The sequence below is a fragment of the Enoplosus armatus genome, chromosome 18, assembly GCF_043641665.1.
Source record: "Enoplosus armatus isolate fEnoArm2 chromosome 18, fEnoArm2.hap1, whole genome shotgun sequence".
Lineage (NCBI taxonomy): Eukaryota > Metazoa > Chordata > Actinopteri > Centrarchiformes > Enoplosidae > Enoplosus > Enoplosus armatus.
The window spans coordinates 8,937,365-8,960,245 of NC_092197.1; the positions used below are offsets into that span (position 1 = coordinate 8,937,365).

The following is a 22,881-nucleotide window of genomic DNA, read 5'->3' on the forward strand; positions in this document are numbered from 1 at the left end:
AATGATTTCATCTGATTTTGCAGGGAATCAGACCCATGGACATTAAGAATTACTACACAGAAATAGCCAGTCTTCTCGGTGATGGTCTTGTTTGCTTATGTTGATCATGTAGAAGCATCAGCATTAGGTTAAAGTTTTGGTCTGGATACAGAACAGAAGAAGGAGCTTAGACTGAGGATGGGAGGAGATGACGTAGGGCAATTTATCGAGTGCCATAAATGGTGCTGACCATTGTGCTGTGGGGTTAGGGGAGTAGTCATGGTTGTGACGAGAGGCTGGGGTGAGTCAGAGGAAGGGTGATAGGAAGGAATTTAATAATATTGGAGAAATGAGGTGGTCTGGAAGAAGCTGGCTTTAGTCATTGGGAAGTATGGACAGGCCATCCATCACCCCTGGGAGGAGTGCTGATGAAGCATGGGCACCAGTGAGCAAAGAGAGGGTACAGACAGCTAGACACAGGCATGCTGGCAGAGGTGAGGTAGGAAGGGGCAGATGGTGTGGGTGACTCACTCTGCTATGTGCCAGTCACCACTATAAATCATGTCATAACAGACAGCTTAATACAGATTAGAAGTCATTGTCTTCATCTTTTGTCTTCTTCTCTTCCCTTTATGCCTGTCACTCTTTATCTCTAACTGTTAGTCATGTTTACTCTCAACTCTCTTTAAGTATCTGGACAAAGTTGAAATAGAAATTTGCTGAGTAAAAAAAAAAAAGCTAACTTAGTTGAGTGCATTAATATATGTGTGTTCAGTATGACCCTCTTAGAGAGGAGTAGATAATGTTAATTGGCAGGGAACTCTGGCAGACTATATAGGTTCTCCTTCAGTGGAAACAGCATGTATTATAAACTGTATAGGTACGCATCTGGGTAGCTTTCACTTCCACTGCAAATACTGAAAACCATAGTGACACAAAAACTTCATTGTTCTCCAAATCGGGGGGATCAAGACTGCTGATACAAACTTGGAAGGCATTGCAGGGGTCAATTCATGGAATAATAGGGGCCCCTAAAAAAGTGGTGAGATCTTGTTCTCTGGACTCAGCAAATATAAGCCATTGTGTGTGAGAAGTGTCATTTTCTCACACTTACTTCGACTTATTTTGAAATTATCGGATTTGTACTCCCTGTACCCACTGCTGGCTTCTTATTTAAGGACCATATATGAGGCACTTTCTAGGGAAGTCTGTATAATAAATCAAATGCTGAGATAAATAAGAAGTCCAGCTGAGCCTTGCGCCCTGCTCACCCTACAAAGTAACTCATTCCTCAATGCTTTTTTCTCAGCAGTGCTCCTCTTGACTTTCGCAGACATACACACACACACACACACACACACACACACAAATACACACACATTCCCCTGTTGAAGCTGCCAGTGAAACCAGTCTTCTGCCGTTGGCCACTGAGTAGCTCTAATGGAGCAGTTTGGGGATAAATACTTTGCTCAAGGGCATCTTGGTGGTTTTCTGGAAAGCAAGTGTTTCACCCTCATTTTCCCTATTCATATTTTCCAAGACTGTGTGATGATTTGAACCAGTGAGCTTGCAGTCAAGCCTTCTTCTCCAACATCTAAGGGTGGGTACACACTAAAGGATTATTCGGCTGATTTACAGTAAACCATGTTTGACAATCTAGACAATCGTAGGGAAAAATCCTGATCCAAAGCTTAGTCAGGGCTGATATTTGGCAATACAGAGCAGTGTGAGGTGTTCAGATTCGATTTCAAAGTGTTAGAGAGAGAACATTATGGAAAACAAGACATTTTGCAATTGCATATGTTATTTTGTGCAAGTGAAGCACAAAGATTGTTCTCCTCACTGTTTCACCAAGTTACGTTTATGTGATCAAATTGCATCATTTGAACAACTCATTCTGAACCTCCCCCCAGTTTGATGTTAGATAAGGGATTGGGTAGTACCAACAGTGCTGTCAGCTCAACACAGTAGTACTTTTTGAATACAGTACAAACAACATCTTTCAGAGCTGGATCTAGTGCATTGGACAGTTGGTAGTCTAGCCTAGAAAGAAAGAAGGAAACTATAAAAGTAGCTAAAATAGCTGAGTAAATATTAAAAAATATATAAATATTTGGGCAGGCCAGGTCAAAAAGAGATGCACGGGCTGCAATATGTAGGTACAAAGAACAGTTACATGGACAGTGCCACTGCATTCAGAAGGCAGATGAGACACAGATAAACATGGTACGGTGAAGAGATGCGACTTTGGCCATCGGCGACATCGTCAGCAGTAAGGGCAGCACCTGCGTCCAGCGGATGGGATTCAGCCGGCGCCGGCATCCACAGGAACGGAGGCTGCATCCACATCCATTGCCAAGTTGAAACACTGCTTCGGGCTGGTGTCTGAGAGAGAGGAAAGATAAACAGACAACCACACACAGACACTCAGCCATGCGGAGCATGAGTCACACACTCAGAGCATACACATTCAGCCATGTGCACACTCATGCAGATGGCAGACAGAGAGCGAGTGTGGAGATGCAGACACTTGGATGCAGCTCTCACTGGGTTCCCAAAGCCATGTTTCTATGTCAGTGCTGTCTAGACTAGGATAGGAGAATACACTGTATCCCTCCTGAGATAGATATTGTTAAGGTCAGTCATTTGACAATGACAATAAATACGTCTTGATTTTTAGGCTTGAAGGTTTCCTTCTCTAGAGGGACTGGATTCCAGAGATTCATCTCATTGGGGCTACTGCATCCTAATGTTTAGCCATGTATTTTAAAGTTAGTGGTTGTATATGTGAATGTATCTTTTTTTATTCAATTGAGGTAGACCTTAAAAACTCCCCAGCAACATCAGCAGAGCAAGAGCCATTCATAAATGTCATCACCTCAGTGGGGATATGTGGGGATAAGTTGCTTTTTTAAAACCTTCAAATCCCCCATCATCACTCCAGTTATCACTGCAGATGAGGAGTTGTTTCTGTTTGGGAATGCAGTGAGTTTTTCCACAAGCTGGGTGACAGTTTTATCCATGTTAATAAGCTGATTCAAATGATGTAATATGCCATCCTTTTGGCTCGGGTTTTTCATCCGTAACAGCTTCCTGCATGAATGGATGCAATCATAGAGTCCTTGAAAATCTTGACAGTGAATGGTATCGTCTTCTGAGCTAATATCCATAAATGTTGCTAATGTGACTCCCTCTTGCTTGATGTAAATTATAGAAATTATATTACGCCTCTGCGCGTAACATGACATAGGGCTGTGCATTTTCTTGCAGTGGAAAAGTCATGTCAAAGTTTGAGTGTGTTGTTTGGAGGTGCCTTCTTAAGATATACACCCTCCATCATTATGATGGGTGGTGCAAGGATCAACCATGTTAGCTTACTGACTGTTTCTAATGCTACCTTGGCCTCTCCCTGCAATTTGTCAATTTCTTGCTTAGTGTACTGCAGCTTACGTCTGACTCCTAACACAAATCCGTCATCATTCATTACGTCAGAATCTAATTTTCTGCAGTCATCGTCTTGACTGAAGATAGCTACGTAGTTGGCTGTAAACACAGAAAAGGACAACATTATGCTCACATAGGGCAGAACAGTTTGTACTTCTACCTGTGTCTTCACCTTCCTGCAGCAAAAGCTGGGGAAAAAAATCAACTGAGCTAATGAAGAAGAGTTTAGTGTGTTAGAATATCATCATGCTGTTTTTTCAACTAAATATTTTCACTTGTATGGCTTCCTGCAATCCTTCTAACTTCCCTCACATGGCCTCTGAAACCAGGCACCTTTGTTGATATCTCTCGCCGTTCCCTCTCTCTTACCCTGTCTTTGTCCCTCTTTTTGTGTATAAGGAAGACTTTAGAGGGATCAGGTTGTTTTGAAGCATTACCCTGTTCCTCTCACATCTGTGCAAACCATCAGCAACAAGCCCCCTGTCTCCAATACCCTTAGATCATCCCACTTATCAGTGTGGTTTAGAAAAAAAAAAAGTAATCTTTTCTTGAAGGCTTCTCCCTGGTCACTCACAAATCTTCCCTCTGAGGTCAACAGTGACTGGAAGATAGACTTGCTGCTTTGATGTGCAAGGAGAGCAACTGAGCCCTTAGTTCATATATCTTGTTGTTTACTTGGACATGATGCTCTACTCTACATCCAGGTCTGGTCCCATATATGCATGGTTGTAAAGCGTGGGAGAGATATCCAACATCTGAAACATCCCCAATTGTTTTCCTTTTTTCACAGATGGTTATCTTCTGTTGGTACCCTTTTTAACTGATCGCCATGTCATTCATCTTAATATTTGGAATTAAAAAGATACCTTTTGTTAAAAAATGGAATGACCAGCCACAGCTTGACCTGACAGGAAACCCTGAGACAAACAAAGAATCTGTTCTGTTGCTGTCAGTGCCAAATAGTAATGCCTATAGTGCATACACAGTACCAACAAGCTCCAGTCTGACTTATGTCAGAGTACTTGTGTCCTCTCACAAGTACTCTAACATGCACCAGAATTGTTAGCAGTTAATCACAAGAGGCTGTCTGCTTGCTGGCAAAAAATAAAATCACATCTCGGTTACAGATACCTCTTCCTTCTGTCCTTGAAAGCCTCCCATTTCCACAACCAGGGTTTTCATTTCCAGGAATGTGAGCAGAAAGGTACCTGATCAACTTTTTACATCCTGACAACCGCCTGAACTCTACTATTGCTAGAATAGGCCTTTTTCACGGAAAACATTTTAGCATGTGACAGCAGGAGAAGCACAGGTGTACATAATACAATTAATGATGGCTGAATTCCTGTTAGCTGGTCCTGGTATTATGCATAGTGGCTCACTGTCACACTGTCACAGTGAGCGACTGTTGCTTACTGGGACACTTTAATAGAACAGAGCCATCGTTAATGTTATTAGTAACACCTGTGCTTTTCCTACTATGACAAGTCAAAATGTCTGCTGTCAAAAAGGCCTATACCCGGTTCATCAGGAAAAATGCTCTTCATCATACCATAGACACTAGGAAGTGTATACATTTCTTAAATAACTTGAGAATGTAAGGCACTGCTTGGCTGTTTAAAACCGCTGTTGTTGTTGTTGTCATTGTTGTTCTGACCCTTGACCTCCTGCATACAAGCATTAACGGGAGATGTAGGAATAGATTTTTTTCAATTATTATTATTTATAGTTATCACTAAAATAACGTGTCAGCAAATGAAGATCATGTATTGTAACTTGGGTTTTATGAGCAAAGGTGTAACCCAGTAACAGATGTTTTACCACTCTCCTTTGAAATTTGTACCCAGCCAGTCAGACATTTGTTAGCCAAGACAATAAATGGTCATCCAACAGTTGAACAGACTTCTGCATCCATCAATAGAAGCTGACCATGGAGCACAAGATTGACATGTTATAAAGTTTCACCTGTAGTTGTGAGCTGCAATTCATGGTCATTTTTTTATTTTTGGCTGCACACAAATTACATTTTCTTAGAAGCTCTATACACTCAGAGGACATAGGGGGAAGCCCTGCCATCATACAGAGGCTGCATCACTAAGGCAACTCATTCCTACCGGTAAGAGCCCACTCTAAACCTCGATTGACTGTGATAAGAATGGAAATCTGCATAGCAACACTCCCTGTAGAACCTGTACCTTACCCTGTAGAACATAGGGATGCTGTCTCTGAAGAGACTGGAGCATTGTTCCATGCTCACCGTCTATTTATCAGCGCAGAAGGCCCACAGGGAATTAGACACACACAACTCCGACTTGAGCCACACAGGGTCAACAATCAACACACCAACAAGCATGCACCTGATGAAGGCAGGGGGCAACTGCAAAGGGGGCTCATGGTATCCCCCAGTGAGACACCTCACCACCATGACAAACCACACGCACCCTGGGCAGATCCAAGGAGAGGCTGTGATCATCTCAGCTCAGAACAATCGACCCATCCTTGCAGCAAAATTGAAGGTGGGGACACTGTGACGTTAAACAGTCTCCTGAATAGATAAAACAAAAACAAGATACAGCCATACAAACTGTCACATTGATCCACTGAACAGGGCAGTCTAAAAAATACCATTTTGGAGTGTGCTTGAATAAAGAAGAGAGTCCTGCTTGTGAGATACAACCACAAGCCCATTTGCTTTGATGGGGGTTCCCAAAAACTCTGTCATCATAACACCTGCTGTCAGCTCATATAAGTGCAGAGGCAGGGAGTACAGAACAGATGAAGCAGTTTCAGTGGAGGGTGTCTTATTCATAACATCCATCTTGTCTTTGTCACGCAAACTAACAGTGAGGATTGAGGGTATTGCAGCCACAGTCGTTACTGCCAAGATCCTGGTCCTGCGGGTTAGCGTAGAAGAAGTCCGAACACTGCTAGTGCCAGATGTACAGATGGAGCAGACAGAGAGGGATCACCTGCTTCTACAAGGCCAGTAAGGCAAGATGGGGCACTGACTCACTGAGATGAAGCGTAGGTGCAGATGAGGTCATCCCAGATTGCAGTTAATCGTCTCAATAGGGTGTATTAGTGATAAAAATAAAAAAAAGCAGATGCAAAGGTGAGTTTTAATGGCCATACACAGTCTCCAAACATGGTAACTCATCCCGATTGGCAGGCAAATTCAAATATAAATTTTGGTGCCTTGCTTTGCAAAGGAGCGTAATTAAGCTTTTAGACCCTGTTAGAGGGCAATGACTGTGTGAGACACAACTATAATTAAAGGTGACCCTGATCATCAGTGGTATTAAAAATCCTTAGCAAAACATTAACCTCTATTTTATCCCTCCCTGTCTCCTTACTGCTCATGTTTCGAGATATGGAGCAAAAATCAAATGAAACCCTGCTGGTGGTATGTCTGCCTGCAAATACGATTCAACCAAATGACCAGCACTATAGGGAAAAGCATCATATTCTGGTAACCCTATCTGTAAACAGTGTTTAAGCTGCATCTATGGAAATATATTAGTGGGCACATTTGGAAAGCATATAAAAATATGTCAAATAGAAGGGTTTATGGTTGCTTTAATGACTGCTTTGTATTCACCACAGTAATGCGTAAATCAGGTAATAGATAAAACGAATTAATTAACTATAGTGGTTTTAATTATGTACCATTTCAGGAGAAGGGGGTTTCACATTGCTACTACTATGTCCCACATTTTATTTATTTTATTATTTTATTTCCATAACAATTAATAACAAAGACCTATGCAGTTTGGTGTATTATCTCTTGTCTTTCAGACTACTCATTCCTACCCTAAGGACCTTGGACCCCTGTCCTCTCCTCCTCTGACTTCAGTCACATTAGTGATGGATATGAGTGATCCACTTCACTGGGCCTCACTCAGGCCTCTAGATGGCACACCAAGGCAGAGACAGCATTCACAGACAAGCCATTTAGATGTGCTGATGTATTAGTGTGGGGCTCAGCATTCCTCTACAGCAATAGGTCAGACCAGCTGTGATATGTAAGAAGATATTGAGCATCACAGATGATATTAAGAAATTTGATAAGAGCATTAAAATGGACCAAAGCTAGAAAATCTCTAGAGGCAGCTTTAATACCTGCATCAGCCAAACGTAAGTGACAAAGCGACAAAGAATTAGCAACTGTAAGTTGTGTAAGTGACACTGTATTGACATTTAGGAATTGTCCTTTTAACGTGTGCTTTAAACCTGTAATCAAATTACAAAAACAACCCTGTTAGGATATTTTGATTTGGCGTTTCTAACTAGGCTGATAATAAGGAACTCACCTGGTTTCATTTAAATTTTAGCCATCTAAGGTACCACAGCCAGGTAGTCAACCTCTCCCATTAAAACATCTACTTTGAAACTGAGTGAACACCTTATACTGTGGTTAAAACTGCAGATTGTTTTGCAAAAGGATGCAAGAGTGTGTTTTGACTGTATGGGAATAATTAGTGGCTTACCTACACTATAATGTCAGACATCCTCCAGCTCTGTTTCCTGTCTATCTCACTGGGAGTTCCCAGAAAAAAAAAATAGAAGGCGCCAAAAATGTTATGAAATTTGTCTAATAAAAGGCTTAACCAAAAGTATCCCTTATTGGCTGAATTCAGAAAGCTTCTGGGTTCCATTATCACATTTTTACAATCCCTCTATTGTCTCGTGGCTGCTAATTTGGATGGCTTGTCCTTAAATCACAGTTATGCTGAGGTGACACTTTTTTGTGAATGCGCTCATCAGCGTAGCACTGTGCTTCCCACAACCCTCACACAAATGCACACACTTAACGCTAATTAAAAACCTGTGAGCCTCTCTGTGTTGCGTCACCGCTGTATGACACCTGATTTTGTGGCACGAAGAACAACCGAGGGCAGGGCAGAGCAGGAGAGTTACAAGAATTCGCAGGAACGAGAAAGTGAGAAGAGGTTGTATGAAAATGTGGAAAGACACAGTGAAGCGAGAAGAACAGAGATAAAAATGGGCAGAAAAGAAAAGACAAAGAGGGGAGGAAAGAGAGAGATCACAATGTAATGGAAGAGGGACGCAGACAGCCGCAGCCCTGAGGGTTACACAGCAATGATGTCACCTCATGCTGGCACTGTTGGACTGAGAAACAGATTAGCCATTTGATCTTTGCCCTTATTTTAGTTCCAGTTTCCTCCTCCCAGCTCATGCAGCCAGCTTATTGGGATACATGACATGTGGATCTTCCTCTGCTTTACTCTCCTCCTCTGTCACATACCTCGTACCTCTCTACTGTCCTCATGTCCCCGTTTCTTCTGTGATCAGGGTCAGTGGTATCCCCCTCCCCTGTTTATGTAACAGCTCCATTATTGGTTGAGACCAAGAATGCCCCCCAATGCGTCGATAAGCCCTCATTCAAAGAGATTGAATTATATGGAGATAAACGGTGTCCTTGAGCATGGGTGCAGATAACAGATTGGAGTGACACAGCTGACTCTCTTTGTTTTGTTAATTAAAGATGACCTCATCGCTAAAAATGGACGCTGTGCACCTCCTCGTCACGAGCCTCGCCATCAGCAGATTGCAGATTGCAGGCAGGGGGCCAAGGGCTTTCTGCATTCCCTTTCCCTTTTTGCTTCCTTTCCCATTTTGCCTCTTCACACACACATTGTTAGTCTCTCTCTCGCTTCGCCATAGGTCTAGACTGGTTTCATTTTTTGTCTCTCAATAACCATGACACTCCCACGGTGTCCCTTATATAGATATGGACACTTAATGTGCGTTCATGGAACCTCTAACTTACATTAATGGATATGTGTTGGAATTGTAAGTAAGACTAGAATAGGATGCTGCCCCTCAGTGCCTTCCTTTTCATTCATCATAGTGTGTTGTCTGGCATTTTGTCCCCATCAGTCGTAAGGAAACTGGTGAGATTTTTTTGTGCGTTATGAAGCATTTACACAACTGATGGTGGTCTGGACTTGATCTTTGTTGAATTTGGTGCTTGCTAAAAATCGATTTAAAATGCATTTAAGCATTAAATTGGGATTGATTGGTCTCACTTTGCAATTCAGAGCATTGAAAACACTTAAAGTGGTAGAAAAAGACATTTACTCGTGATGGAATTGCTCTCTGCATTAATAAACAAAAAAGGACCAACCATCCTGCCTAGATTTATTTGAAGCTACTATAGTCATTGCCTAGACACATTTTGCTGCTGATACAGTATTTGTGGCCAATACACAAAAGACAGAACTGACGTCGTAGCTGCCCAAAATCTTTAACTAATGGTCACATTGTGTATTTTTTCTTACACCTACTAACTGCAGTGTTTTTAATATTTTCTATATTTTAACTTGATACGTCACCATGATAATGTGTCCTAAATAGCTAACATGATAGCCCATCTTTTCTCTAATCTACACTATAGAATGCCAGCGAGAAACTAGGCATCCCCAACCTAAATAAGGATTTTGCTTAGCCTGTTTCTCATGTACCTGTAACCCGAGTTCTATGGCTACAGGGAGCTCCACCTGTAGCTGTAGAACTAGGGTTGCGCTGGATAACCACCGTTCTATTTTACATAAGCTTTGCCACTTCAAGCGACAGGGCAAACTCAGTCCCACTTACAAGCCTGCCTGACTGTCATTGTACTGAAAAATCACACGGAATGACCACCACACAGCAGCTATACTAGCCAGTATACCGGGAAAGTTAGCTGGCACAAGATGGACTCAGTGAAAGAGACAAGCAACAATTGCTCACCCTACACAAGTCTACTCCACAGAGCCAGCTGAAGCCATCAGAGCCCACCAGTCTTGTGGTACAGCAGGTGGAGGATGGCAGTGCACATCAACCAGTCAATACAGTGCAGCATCACAGTAAGACACAAGCCAACAGCCTGTCAACACCAACAGGTCTATTCTTAGTGCTAAGTACAGACCCAAGGGGAGACAGAGCCACAGTAAAAGGAGCCAGGGGCAGTAAAAACAGACCACACACGGGTCACATCAAAATGGTGGACATGGACCCGGGGGGCCATTAGTCTGTGACGAACTACCACACCTGACCCAATTTCTTGCTATGCAGAAAGGGCAGGGGCAGCCCATTGTCAAATAGCACATCATTCTCATGCTGAATATCTACAATAGTAGAAGCAAGATGGACCTGTTGGATGTGGAGAATTGTTCTATAGATATAGACTTTCACTTTGACCATCAATGAGGAGCCGCATATTTGCCATTTGTGGTTATTGTTATTCAGCTATGACCTCATTTGACCTTATGCCTGTAATGTCATCAGTCCACAGAGCTGCAGAAATATCATTGTACTGTGTATGACTGACAGGTTGACAGTGAAATTAAACATAAAATTTGTCCTAAGGAACGATCAAATAATTAATTAATAAATTTTTGCCATTATATCTGCTGAACTTGTTTTACTGTGTTTTCATTCAGACCCATATGTTACTTTAGCTTATAATACCACATCTTATCTTTGACTATAACATGGTCTGGACGAAAACTCAATTATTATTAGCTGGAGGGACGTTGATTAATTTCAGATAACTGTAAGGCTCTGACGGAATACTCTTATTACTCTTGCAAATTAATGCATTATCAAGATGTGAAGATTACAAATTGTCCATTGCATTACTCACTGCAACAACATGCAATCTCATCAGTCAATACATTCAGTAAAATTTTTGTTTGGTAAATAGATTAGTAAAAGATAAAGCTAATAGGTAGGTGTGCAGGTGTAGTGATTATTAAGGGGGGTTGTTATCTCTGGGTTTATGCTACATGTACCAAAGGTTCAATTCTTGGAGCAGTACACTTTTTAGCCACGCCAGCAGCATGGCTGTAGGGATGGCAATGTCGGCCGTTGGTTGGTCTGCAACTTTGGTCCTGACTGAATAATATTGCAACAACTATTTACTGGTTTGGCATTAAATCTTTTATAGACGGGTCCCCAGAAGAAGAAGCCCTCTGATCCCCTGAGTTTTCCTTTTGCCAACAGGACATTTTTGGTTGATTGCCATCCAATTTTGTACACATATCCATGGTGCCCAAGGGATGAAGCTTAATGACTTTGTTGATCCCCTGACTTTTCTACTAGCACCACCGGCAGGTCAACGTTTTCACCAAACCAGTGAAATTTACTAGATGGATTGGCACAAAAGTTTGTATTGTACATGACTTTGATGATCCCCTAAAATGGCCACCATGATGTTGACACTTGTGATTTTGAATGATATGTCTGGACAAATAACGGGTGGATTGCCATGAAATTTGGTACAGTCATTCATGTTCCCATCCAGATGACTTGTAATAACTTAGGTGATCCATTTACTTTTCAGCTAATGTCATCATCAGGTCATAATTGTCATTAGACCAAATACCTGCTAAACTAATGACATTCCCTATGACATTATGTTTAGTGCTAATTAGTAAATGTTAGCATGCTAACACACTAAACTAAAATGGCGGATAGGGTATATATTATACCTGCTAAACATCAGCATGTTGCCATAGTCATTGTGAGCACGTTTGAATACCAATTTTAGCATTAAGCTCAAAGCACCACTGTGCCTCAGTATAGGCTCACACAGACGCTACCTTATTCTTGTTCAAGTACTCTATATGCTACTTCTGGCTCACAGACTCAGAGAACAAGTAGAGGGCTGCCTTGTTCTGTTGCTGTGCTGATGATATGCAGTTGTATGTTTCAGTCGAGCGGAACAAGTTATTCTGAGCAATGGTTAGAATAGAAAAATGTGCAAGAAACATCTGCCCAATATACTGCAGACGTAGACAGAAAGAAAAAAATGTATCATAGTTGATGTTGATCAGTGCATGGTATAGTATATGCTATAGTAAGACTGATAGTTCATTTATGTATATTTAACAACCAGCAGGATAATTGCAATGCTACGCCCTTCAGATGAAGCTCCTTCCTGTCAGGTGAAAAGGAGCTGCTGTCAATATGTATGAGAGAAGACACATGGCACTCTTGAGTCTACACCCAGACCAACACTGGGAATCTCCATGACCTAACACAGAGTACTTGTTACACAACACTTACATTGTAATGGCATGAGGACAGTGCGAATTGAGTTTATGTGTGCATAAGGGCAATGTAGAATACACTTTAATACATGATTCTGCATCAAAGTACATGCACACAATTCCATTCCAGTCTATTTTAGCCTCCTCTCTCAAACCATGAAAAAAACTGTTTTCATGAATAAATGATGTATCTTTCTGCCAGCACAATGCCTCAGCAGGGTTGTCCAAAGGGATGTCCCTCTACCTGATTAGAAAAACTTGGACAATTATGTGCAACTCAACCTGCTTGGAGAAATCTATTTCCCACAGTGCTTTGTTCTTACCTCTAAATATCTGCTGTGGATGCCATTAATCCCCACAACCCAATTGCACCCCCCACCCCCGACACACATAAACACCTTTAAATGTGTGTCTTGTTTTTTTTCTCTTTTTTTACCTTGAATTTCCTGCCATAGGTGGCATTAGGTTCCATGTGACAGTTTGTGTATACCTGTGTAATGTCGACTGTGTGTGTGAGAGAGAGAGGAAGGGAGGAAGGTGACGTTCAGTGTGGGGAGTTGAGGGTTGAGTGCTGACAGTTTAACAGAAGAGGCCCCTAGCAGGTTTGGAAGCCCACAGGAAATATAAAGCTTGTGATTTGTTTGTTAATATAAGGCTTGTGTTTTGTTTGTTTGAAAAGAGTCCACTGTGCAATTGCCTGGACTGATAGTAGGTTGACATAGAAAGAGAGACACAGTAAAACAGAAGGGAGAAAGAGGGTAGTTTGAGGACAAATGTGAGCACTTACTGTTGATACAGTGTATACAGTGCATCCGGAAAGTATTCACAGCGCTTCACTTTTTCCACATTTTGTTATGTTGCAGCCTTATACCAAAATGGATTAAATTCATTTTTCCCCTCAAAATTCTACACACAACACCCCATAATGACAACGTGAAAAAAGTTTGAGATTTTTGCAAATTTATTAAAAATAAAAAACCTGAGAAATCACATGTACATAAGTATTCACAGCCTTTGCTCAATACTTTGTTGATGCACCTTTGGCAGCAATTACAGCCTCAAGTCTTTTTGAATATGATGCCACAAGCTTGGCACACCTATCTTTGGGCAGTTTCACCCATTCCTCTTTGCAGCACCTCTCAAGCTCCATCAGGTTGGATGGGAAGCGTCGGTGTACAGCCATTTTCAGATCTCTCCAGAGATGTTCAATCGGATTCAAGTCTGGGCTCTGGCTGGGCCACTCAAGGACATTCACAGAGTTGTCCTGAAGCCACTCCTTTGATATCTTGGCTGTGTGCTTAGGGTCGTTGTCCTGCTGAAAGATAAACCGTCGCCCCAGTCTGAGGTCAAGAGCGCTCTGGAGCAGGTTTTCATCCAGGATGTCTCTGTACTTTGCTGCATTCATCTTTCCCTCTATCCTGACTAGTCTCCCAGTTCCTGCCGCTGAAAAACATCCCCACAGCATGATGCTGCCACCACCATGCTTCACTGTAGGGATGGTATTGGCCTGGTGATGAGCGGTGCCTGGTTTCCTCCAAACGTGACGCCTGGCATTCACACCAAAGAGTTCAATCTTTGTCTCATCAGACCAGAGAATTTTGTTTCTCATGGTCTGAGAGTCCTTCAGGTGCCTTTTGGCAAACTCCAGGCGGGCTGCTATGTGCCTTTTACTAAGGAGTGGCTTCCGTCTGGCCACTCTACCATACAGGCCTGATTGGTGGATTGCTGCAGAGATGGTTGTCCTTCTGGAAGGTTCTCCTCTCTCCACAGAGGAACTCTGGAGCTCTGACAGAGTGACCATCGGGTTCTTGGTCACCTCCCTGACTAAGGCCCTTCTCCCCCGATTACTCAGTTTAGATGGCCGGCCAGCTCTAGGAAGAGTCCTGGTGGTTCCGAACTTCTTCCACTTACGGATGATGGAGGCCACTGTGCTCATTGGGACCTTCAAAGCAGCAGAAATTTTTCTGTAACCTTCCCCAGATTTGTGCCTCGAGACAATCCTGTCTCGGAGGTCTACAGACAATTCCTTTGACTTCATGCTTGGTTTGTGCTCTGACATGCACTGTCAACTGTGGGACCTTATATAGACAGGTGTGTGCCTTTCCAAATCATGTCCAATCAACTGAATTTACCACAGGTGGACTCCAATTAAGCTGCAGAAACATCTCAAGGATGATCAGTGGAAACAGGATGCACCTGAGCTCAATTTTGAGCTTCATGGCAAAGGCTGTGAATACTTATGTACATGTGATTTCTTAGTTTTTTATTTTTAATAAATTTGCAAAAATTTCAAAAAAACTTTTTTCACATTGTCATTATGGGGTGTTGTGTGTAGAATTTTGAGGAAAAAAAATAATTTAATCTATTTTGGAATAAGGGTGTAACATAACAAAATGTGGAAAAAGTGAAGCGCCGTGAATACTTTCCGGATGCACTGTACATGCAGCACTTTATCATTTGATGTTTTCAATCCATTATTACAATATGTGAATTTATTACATTAACTAAATTGCCAGTAAAATTACAATCCAACTGTCTCCGGTCATGAAATTGCAGAAAATAATTTGTGTCACACTTACATGTACAGGTTACAGCTAACAATTGTGCTTGAGCCCAGTTTTTTTACCTTGATTTTCTATTGGCAAATGATTAACAATATGAACTACAGTTAACAATTGTGAAAATGTAACAAAAACAATAACGTGTTTCCTGTTTTAAATCATGCACCGTGTTTGTAGTACATACATTTTAGAATAATTACGTTACAGTATTCATTCACTGCACAGAAATGTAGATACATTCATACATCATCTATAGTGAACTGACCTTGTGGCTAAGAAAGTGAATGAACAGTGCCTTACTACAGTGTTTTTTCTTCTGCCACTTTCCCTCAAATTTCCTCTTTGAGCCGGAAAAAAGTCCTAATGTGAGAACCCACTGACCTTGAGGATTTACACGTACACTCTCTCTCTAACTCACTCACACGAACACACATATACACACACACACAGCTAATGGCTGAGGCAATTACACTGTGCCTGAATTCAGTAGTGTAATTGAAATGATATGTGAGGGATAACAGTATAGCAAGTCTGGCTTCCAACATCAGACAAAATGCCACCATGTACTCACCTGTTTCCAGATCCAGCCACAGAAGGGTCAATAAGGTGAACGTGTGTTGTGCTTTTGTATGTCCGCCTGCATGCACTGTACGTAGTCAGTACATTATAAATTGCATACAAGTTAATTGTGTATGAATGTGTTGGTTTATAATCCCAATGGGTTTATATTTTTATACTGCAACTCCATGTTCACTTTTTGTTATTGCCCTTTCCCCGCCTACGGCTACTATTCACCCCATGCTGCCTATGGAGGAAGAATCCCTCTTTGAATTTCCCCGTGCCCTTTTTTGTGTTTTGTTATGTGCCATTGTTTTCTTTTTTTTGAGAGGGGGTTTTCCTTGTCCCTTCTTAGAGAATTTGGGTGAGTCTGGGTCAGGAACTGTTGCTGTTGTGGGCCAGAAAAGCCCTTTGAGACATTGTATATGATATTGGTCTGTGCAAATAAACTTGACTTGACTTGTTTGCAACTACATCATAGTTACGAGGGCTGTGTGTGTTTGAATCAGAGCGGTTCTCTCTGTACGCTGTCTGTCAGCCCGGCTCGTCATGTTCCCATGATTTGCTATTATTTGTTCCCCTCTCTGCTTACTAAAAAGGTCACCTGGCATTTACCATGAGGTTTTAATCGCCATGTAAGCTGGAGAACACGCAAAATGGCTTTTACCGTAATAGAATTTCAGGGGCCTTAATTTTTGCCAGCTGTGTGCTGTTTTGGCTTGGGTATTGACAGAAATGTTGACGGACCACAGGCCTACCCATGAGGAACCCCTCAGAAGGGTAGAACCATAAATGCTGCTTCTGGGTGGGTTTTAATATCTTATCCTACAGTTAATGGATTTGATTTTGAGTATTATTAAATAATTCTAGGGTTGGTATGCAAGCACTTAAAAGCTACCACCTTGGAGGCAGTAGATGATTGAAGGTCCATAGAAATAGCCATCCACGTGTTCCCATGGCTTGTTAAAACACTTCCAGTTTAGCAGTTGAGTCATACCATCATTTTGCATGTGTGAACACTCCACATTCGATTCATTAGCCGTGTCATTTCCTCTGCCCAGTCTCCACTCCCTCAGATGCATACACACACACATTGACACTCTTCCTCACCTATCCTCTCCTGCGATACTGAATGAAAGCAGGTACGCTCATCTTCTTTGTACTCTCTCAAACAGAAGTGTATAGTTAACAGGAGGGGCAAGGCAGGGCCTGATGAAAAGATATCACATTGGGCCCCACCACCGCAGGGCAATTGCTGTAACCACACCTCCAGAACTTAATCGACCCATTCAAAGCTTTAAATAACTCTACCTTCACCTCTTCCTCCGCTTCCACTCTCCTCTCTGACAAAACTGTATCACTTCAAACTGTCTAGCACCAGACACAGACTATAGGCTGTTTTTGTTTGATATAATGATTATGAGGTCAACTGGCATGTCATTCAACATGCTGTCTGTCTTTTCCTTCTTTTCATTTTTGGAAGCCAGATTTTTAGGCAGTGAGTGATAAATGATTAACACTGGGAAACAAGGGAAAAAAATGTATTAGTAAGTCCATTCTGTTTACATATTGTCTTTGTGTGGGTTGGTAAAAACATGTGCTGCTGATTCATAAACTGTTGTTATACAGCAAGGAATTTCCTCTCTCTCTACTTTGAATCAAGCAGTGGCTTGATTAGGAGAGATACAGAGCGAGACCACTGTCATATGTATAAAGCTCGAAGCCAAGTTTTAGAAGATTAACACGTAGTTTTACTTCAGTCCAAATCTTTGTGAGAGTGAATTTGGACTTATGTCCAAGGTTCTGCAGCTGTAAGATCAGACCAAAAAATCTGTCTTCCAGTTTGACCGCTTCTTCAAGCTGAATGCTTGTAAATAATGTTTGCTTTGCTTGGCAATGGTCACATGCAGTGAACAGTATTTCTAGATGCCTTTCACCACTCTCAAGGTGCCAGAACTGTCTGTCAGTATTCTTATGTAGGATCAATTTGCAACTTCAGGTGGTGTAACCTTGTATTTGATGTCTCTTAAATCAGTAGAAAGAGAGGCCAGGGCCGTTGATTTAACTATTTCTTTGCCCTCTGTTGCTTATGCTGCATTTCGCTGCAGATCGGAGTCAAATTCCGTGAATGTGTACACATACATGGTCAAACAGAAGCAGATTCTGATTTCACATAGAAACTGCTGTTATTTGCTTGAGTGTCATGCAAATGTGCGTTTTAGTTTTAGAATGACATTTTCTGTAATTCCTTGTAAAGCAACTGTCAGAAAAGAAACAGAAGAGGCCAATATCAGCCCCTTCCCTGTATACACGATGGTACACGGTGTACCCCTACAAAGCCTGCATACTGGTCTTATATTTATCTAATTGCATAACAGTTTATAGCTTTCAGATGGCTCTGTTTAAAGGGGGTTTGACCCATGGAATGTGTGGGTAGAGTTTGCTAGGTAAGGGTATATGATTGTTAGAAGAACTAAAACACACACTGTGTTCTCCTGCTGAGTCCTTAAATTGATAATTATACAGTCAGCCACTCAAGAGCCACCGAAGACCAGACCGAAGACATTTGCCTTTTGTTTAGTCTTCCAGATGGACCAAAGTTGCTTAAGCACTTCCTCGTGCTGTCAGTGACATAAGTGGTTTATTCTCACTGTACATGTAATGTCCAATTATGGCATGTTGCCTCACGTCACTGCACACGCTGCTCCTCTCTATTTATGCCTATGGGTGACATAACATATTTCTAACTCTGTTAGTACACATGGAGATTGTCACGCCAAGTTTATTTTAAGTGTTGGTTTAGGACCCAAACTCTTAAAGAACAGTGTTGCAAATTAGCTACAGTATAAACATGTAAACACATTTCAGTGCTTTGAGTCCCTAATGAATCATAAATGAATTATACATTCATGTCAAGTTTCTTATGAACATGATTTATTTAATTTTTTCACCTCCACTTTTAGAAAGATGCATATAAAGACTCAGTTAAAGGGATTTTCTGGGGGGAGTTTTATCCTTATCCAAACTGATGGTCTAAGGATAGAGGGTGTCATATGCTGTACAGATTGCAAAGCCCCTTCAGGCAAACTTGCGATTTGTGATTCTCTCCTCTTTGTTACATGCAGGGTTATATGTTATGGTTAGGGTTAAATAAATACAACTTTAGCTAAAAAATGTAAACTTTAGTCATGACAGAAAAATAACTTTGCTTAAGTTTGGAGTTGAAGTCAGGTTGTCTAAATTTAAGACAAATGTATACGCCTGTCCAGCAACATCCTTGCTTTTCATCGCGTTTCACCAAACCATTGCCGCTGTCTAGACATGCCTCTTTCACATAGTCCTTTTGTTATTCACGTATGACCCCTGATATTATGCAAAGCCCAGGTACAATACAGGTCCTATAAGGTTCTGTAAGTAAAAGAAGGAAGGGAAGTCACCTGGTGTAGGTATGCCATAAATATCTGATGTGAACACATTTGAATGCTGTTTCACTTTGAGCTAGCCATGCATACAGAAAGCAGCAGCAGAACTTGGCTTGCCTTATAATCTCTTCTTCCCTCCTGTCTTTTTACAGTTCTTTCACTGTTTGTTGTTGTTGTTGTTGTTGTTGTCTAAAGTCTTCCAGGAGATGTGTGCACTGTTCTGTCAAAGTGTGTCATTTGTCTATGGGCTACATTTTCAAATGGGGCTGTAAAAGAAAAAAAACTTGTGACCCAGTAATGATCGAGATGTAGCTGATACATCAGAGAGAACAGTAAGGAAGCCATTTGTCAGCACACTCTCTATGCTACACGAGCATGAGTTTGTCTGCCATTTGATGCAAGTCAGTTATAGTCACAGACATCAACAGAGCCCTACTAAAACACTCTCAAGTAGTTGCCCCTGAACTGTTCTGTAGTCAGTCAGCTCCTTGATTTATTCTGATTATCAAAACATCCATTGACATCATCATTCCATGTCCACGTCATCCAAAATCATAAAACATCAGAGCACTCACTATCCTTTTTTCTTTCCTCTCTCATTGTTTGTCTCTTTCTCTCGTGACCCTTTTTCACTTTTGTCTATGCTGTATTTGGAGCTGTCTCTTTCTACTTTTACACTTCGGGAAGTAGCAGAAATCTGGCATTCAATTGGCATTCCTCTCATAGTTGCTTGCAATAAAAGGTGGGGGAATAAACTTGAAAGGCATAATGAACAAGGGCAAATCAGGTCAATCTTAAATAGATCATTACCTGCAAAAGATTAAATGGTCTGCTAGGGATAATTTATTGTTCCACCAAATTTTGGTGCGTTAACATACTTAGCCCACCAAATACACTAAGTGCTAGAAAGTTAAGAGAACTGGACACATCTGCATTGCCCTTGGTTTTCAGAAATGAAATAAAAGAAGTTACCAGGGCAGTGAATATAGCACAAAAGTTCAAATTCAATTCTGAATCGCTACAGCTGGCACTAATCGGATAAAAAAGTGAAGCTAATTAAAAACACTCAGCCAGGCTGCCCATGCAAAGTAACAAATGACAAATCAAATACCTGAGTGCACAGCTCCTGGACAATAAAATCTGATGGGAAACACTGGATCCAATATCACCTTATTAGTTTGCTCTTCACTTTCAATTCTGCTCATTTACAGTATTTAAATTTCATTTGTTTTATCATTATTTTTCCTTGTATATAAAAGTCAACAATTAGGGGCAAATGTTTTTATAGATTATTATATCAGTCTTACAAACCAGCACAATTTAGTATTGTAGAATTAAAAAAAAAAATCCCATAGCAGTCCTTTCAATTAGTTTGTTGTATGTATAAAATTATTCTATGATGCAGCAGAGCAGAGGACAGCCTTGACAAAAACAGGACAGATGGAAAGCTTTACAACAGCTGTCCAAAGTCAGGCAAACTGTTGTGTGTGATCTTCTCTTTGCAGATGATTGTGCCCTCAATGCTGGTAAAGAGCAAAAAATGCAGTTACTCGAGTTAATCATCATTCCTCCTCAGGAAAACTCTTTGTGTAGCCTTGCATTATAGTCAATAGGTAACCTTTCACTTACCCTAATCTTAATCAAGTGCTTTGAGTTGCCTAAACATAACCATAAAAACATGAATCATGTTTCTGTTGTTACAAGCTCAAATTGTAAGACAAACAAATTAAATGTTATTAAATGTAAATGCAACTTTGCAGATAAGTTTATTAGAAATGTTACAATAGTTGTTAGTGCATATGTCATTTGTAGGAGACAGCATTGTATATAGGATCCACAGTATGCAATCAGGAATTGGACAGTTGCGAACATTCCTGTCAATGGCAAACACAAAGCAAACATATTTCAATTTATGACAACTAATGTCAGAAAGAACATTTAGATGGCAACCACATAAAATGCACATCTGTTCCATAAACAATAACAAAGAAAAACTTGGAAAGTGTTTAAATCCTACTTCTGAATTTGAATTGGCTCTATTGCTCAGGTTTAGCAATACTAAAAAAATATGGACTATGTTAATTTGTTACAAAATATGATTGATCTTGTACTGAAAATGGTCATTGTGTAAAATGTCTGACTTCTTAATTTCCTGTTGACAGACCAAGATCTGTCTGTTTAATAAATAGTTTTCACTCTGAGTCAGAATTTATCCAAATACTATCAAAACATATATAAACACTGTGTGCAGGTGGTCTTGAGGTTTGAGAAAGATGAAAAATAATGTATTAAACTTTGTGATGATGTAAGAGGTATATAGCAAAAGGTAACAAATGGGAATTCCAGCTCGAAATGTATAGCGCAAACCAACATCAACATCCATGGGAGATTGGTTCAACATTTTGACAAAAACATTGATATTGCAAATTTAGACATATCAATATTGACAATTTCTTTTGCAGCCCTAAGCAGGTTTTAACAACATAATAAATGAATCCAGTTTGAGATTCATGTTTAAAAAGGTAAAACCTTCAAAAGAACAACCCTGCAACAGTGCAGGAATGTGTTTGGGGAAACCTCCTATACACAGAGCTCTTTCTGTGAAAAGGTCAAATCATTCATTCGTGCAGTTCTTTTTCCTCTCTTCTGCAACCTTTTCTTACCATCCCCTTGTGCCCTACCAGCCAGACTTACTCCCAGTGTTTATAAGTTGGCCCATGTATCATAAGCTAAAACTAAGCTGCCCTTTACCTCGTGTAGAAATAGTTGGAAATCCAACCATTTGAGAGCTTTTAAACTATTTTGACAGCTCCCTCTTTTTTCCATCACCCCCATGAGCACTGGAAACTGGCTTCGTGTATGTGTGTGTCTAAATGAACAAGCATGCGTCGTTCGCCTTTCCCGTAAGCTGACATGAAAGATATTTCACAACTTGTGAAGTAGTGTTTTGTGAGACGCCAGGGTGCTCAGTGAGATATCATTGTAACAGTACCATGTGCCCATAAAGGAAAGAAATCCTGTTTTCTTACAGTTCTATAATGTAGTGTGTATGGGTTGCTGCCAGTAAAAAGTTATATTTAATTTAGCCTTGGGCTTGGTGCTGGCGAAATGGCTCCCACTAGACAGGGCAGAGGTGAAACTCACAACCCCAGTCAAATGGCACAATCATTGACAAGGAAAAAGCTGCTTTCCAAAGCGTAGAAATTCATTCATGACTAAGTTCATGTTGTGCACCATTGTTTTTCCTGTGTTGAAACGTGGTGGAAGCAAAACATGTGGCATTGTTTTGTTGAACTAAGACCAATAGAAGAAAGATAACTAGTTTGCCTTTTTTCCTTCTCCTTTTGGCAAAAAATATGATAGATGGTAAAACAGTACAAGTAAGATTCTTTTGTTTCTTTCTGTCAGCATTTCAGCCTTCCTTCCTTTCTTCTTTCCTTCAATTTCATCTCTCTACCAGGTGAGGTTCTGAGCTTGACGGATGATCTGTTCTCTGGTTTGGGTTCATCCTGTGTTGTTGCCGGGAGGAGGAGTGAAGACCATCCTCACTCTGTGCTATATTCAGTGGTCTTCAAGTGCCTGGAACCCGACAGTCTCTACAAGTAAGTCTGCCAATGCCCTTTGTTTTTCAAGTCAATTGAGTCAGCATATGAATAAACAAGAGCAATAAATTGTGTTGTAGTTTGTGCAGAAATAGTTTCAAGGTTCATGCTCAGGTCTGTGAAGTATGGGAAGTCCCTAATTATTTCCAGATCTCAATGGACGTAAAAATATATTGAAATCTGATCTGCTCATCAATATACAACATATTCATACAATATATTCAAAGTGGGAGAGAATTGCCATTTGGTAGTGGTGGGG

At 40.9% G+C, this 22,881-nt stretch overlaps 1 protein-coding gene across 2 annotated transcripts in view; it reads left to right on the top strand.

Annotated features, from left to right (window-relative positions):
* LOC139301041 (astrotactin-2-like) overlaps nucleotides 1-22,881 on the top strand; it is a 241,614-nt gene that overhangs the window by 205,445 nt on the left and 13,288 nt on the right. For both annotated transcript variants that reach the window (XM_070924304.1, XM_070924303.1), the window contains one exon: nucleotides 22,481-22,622. In XM_070924304.1, coding sequence (XP_070780405.1) covers nucleotides 22,481-22,622 — 142 coding nt within the window. The remainder of the gene's footprint in view (nucleotides 1-22,480; nucleotides 22,623-22,881) is intronic.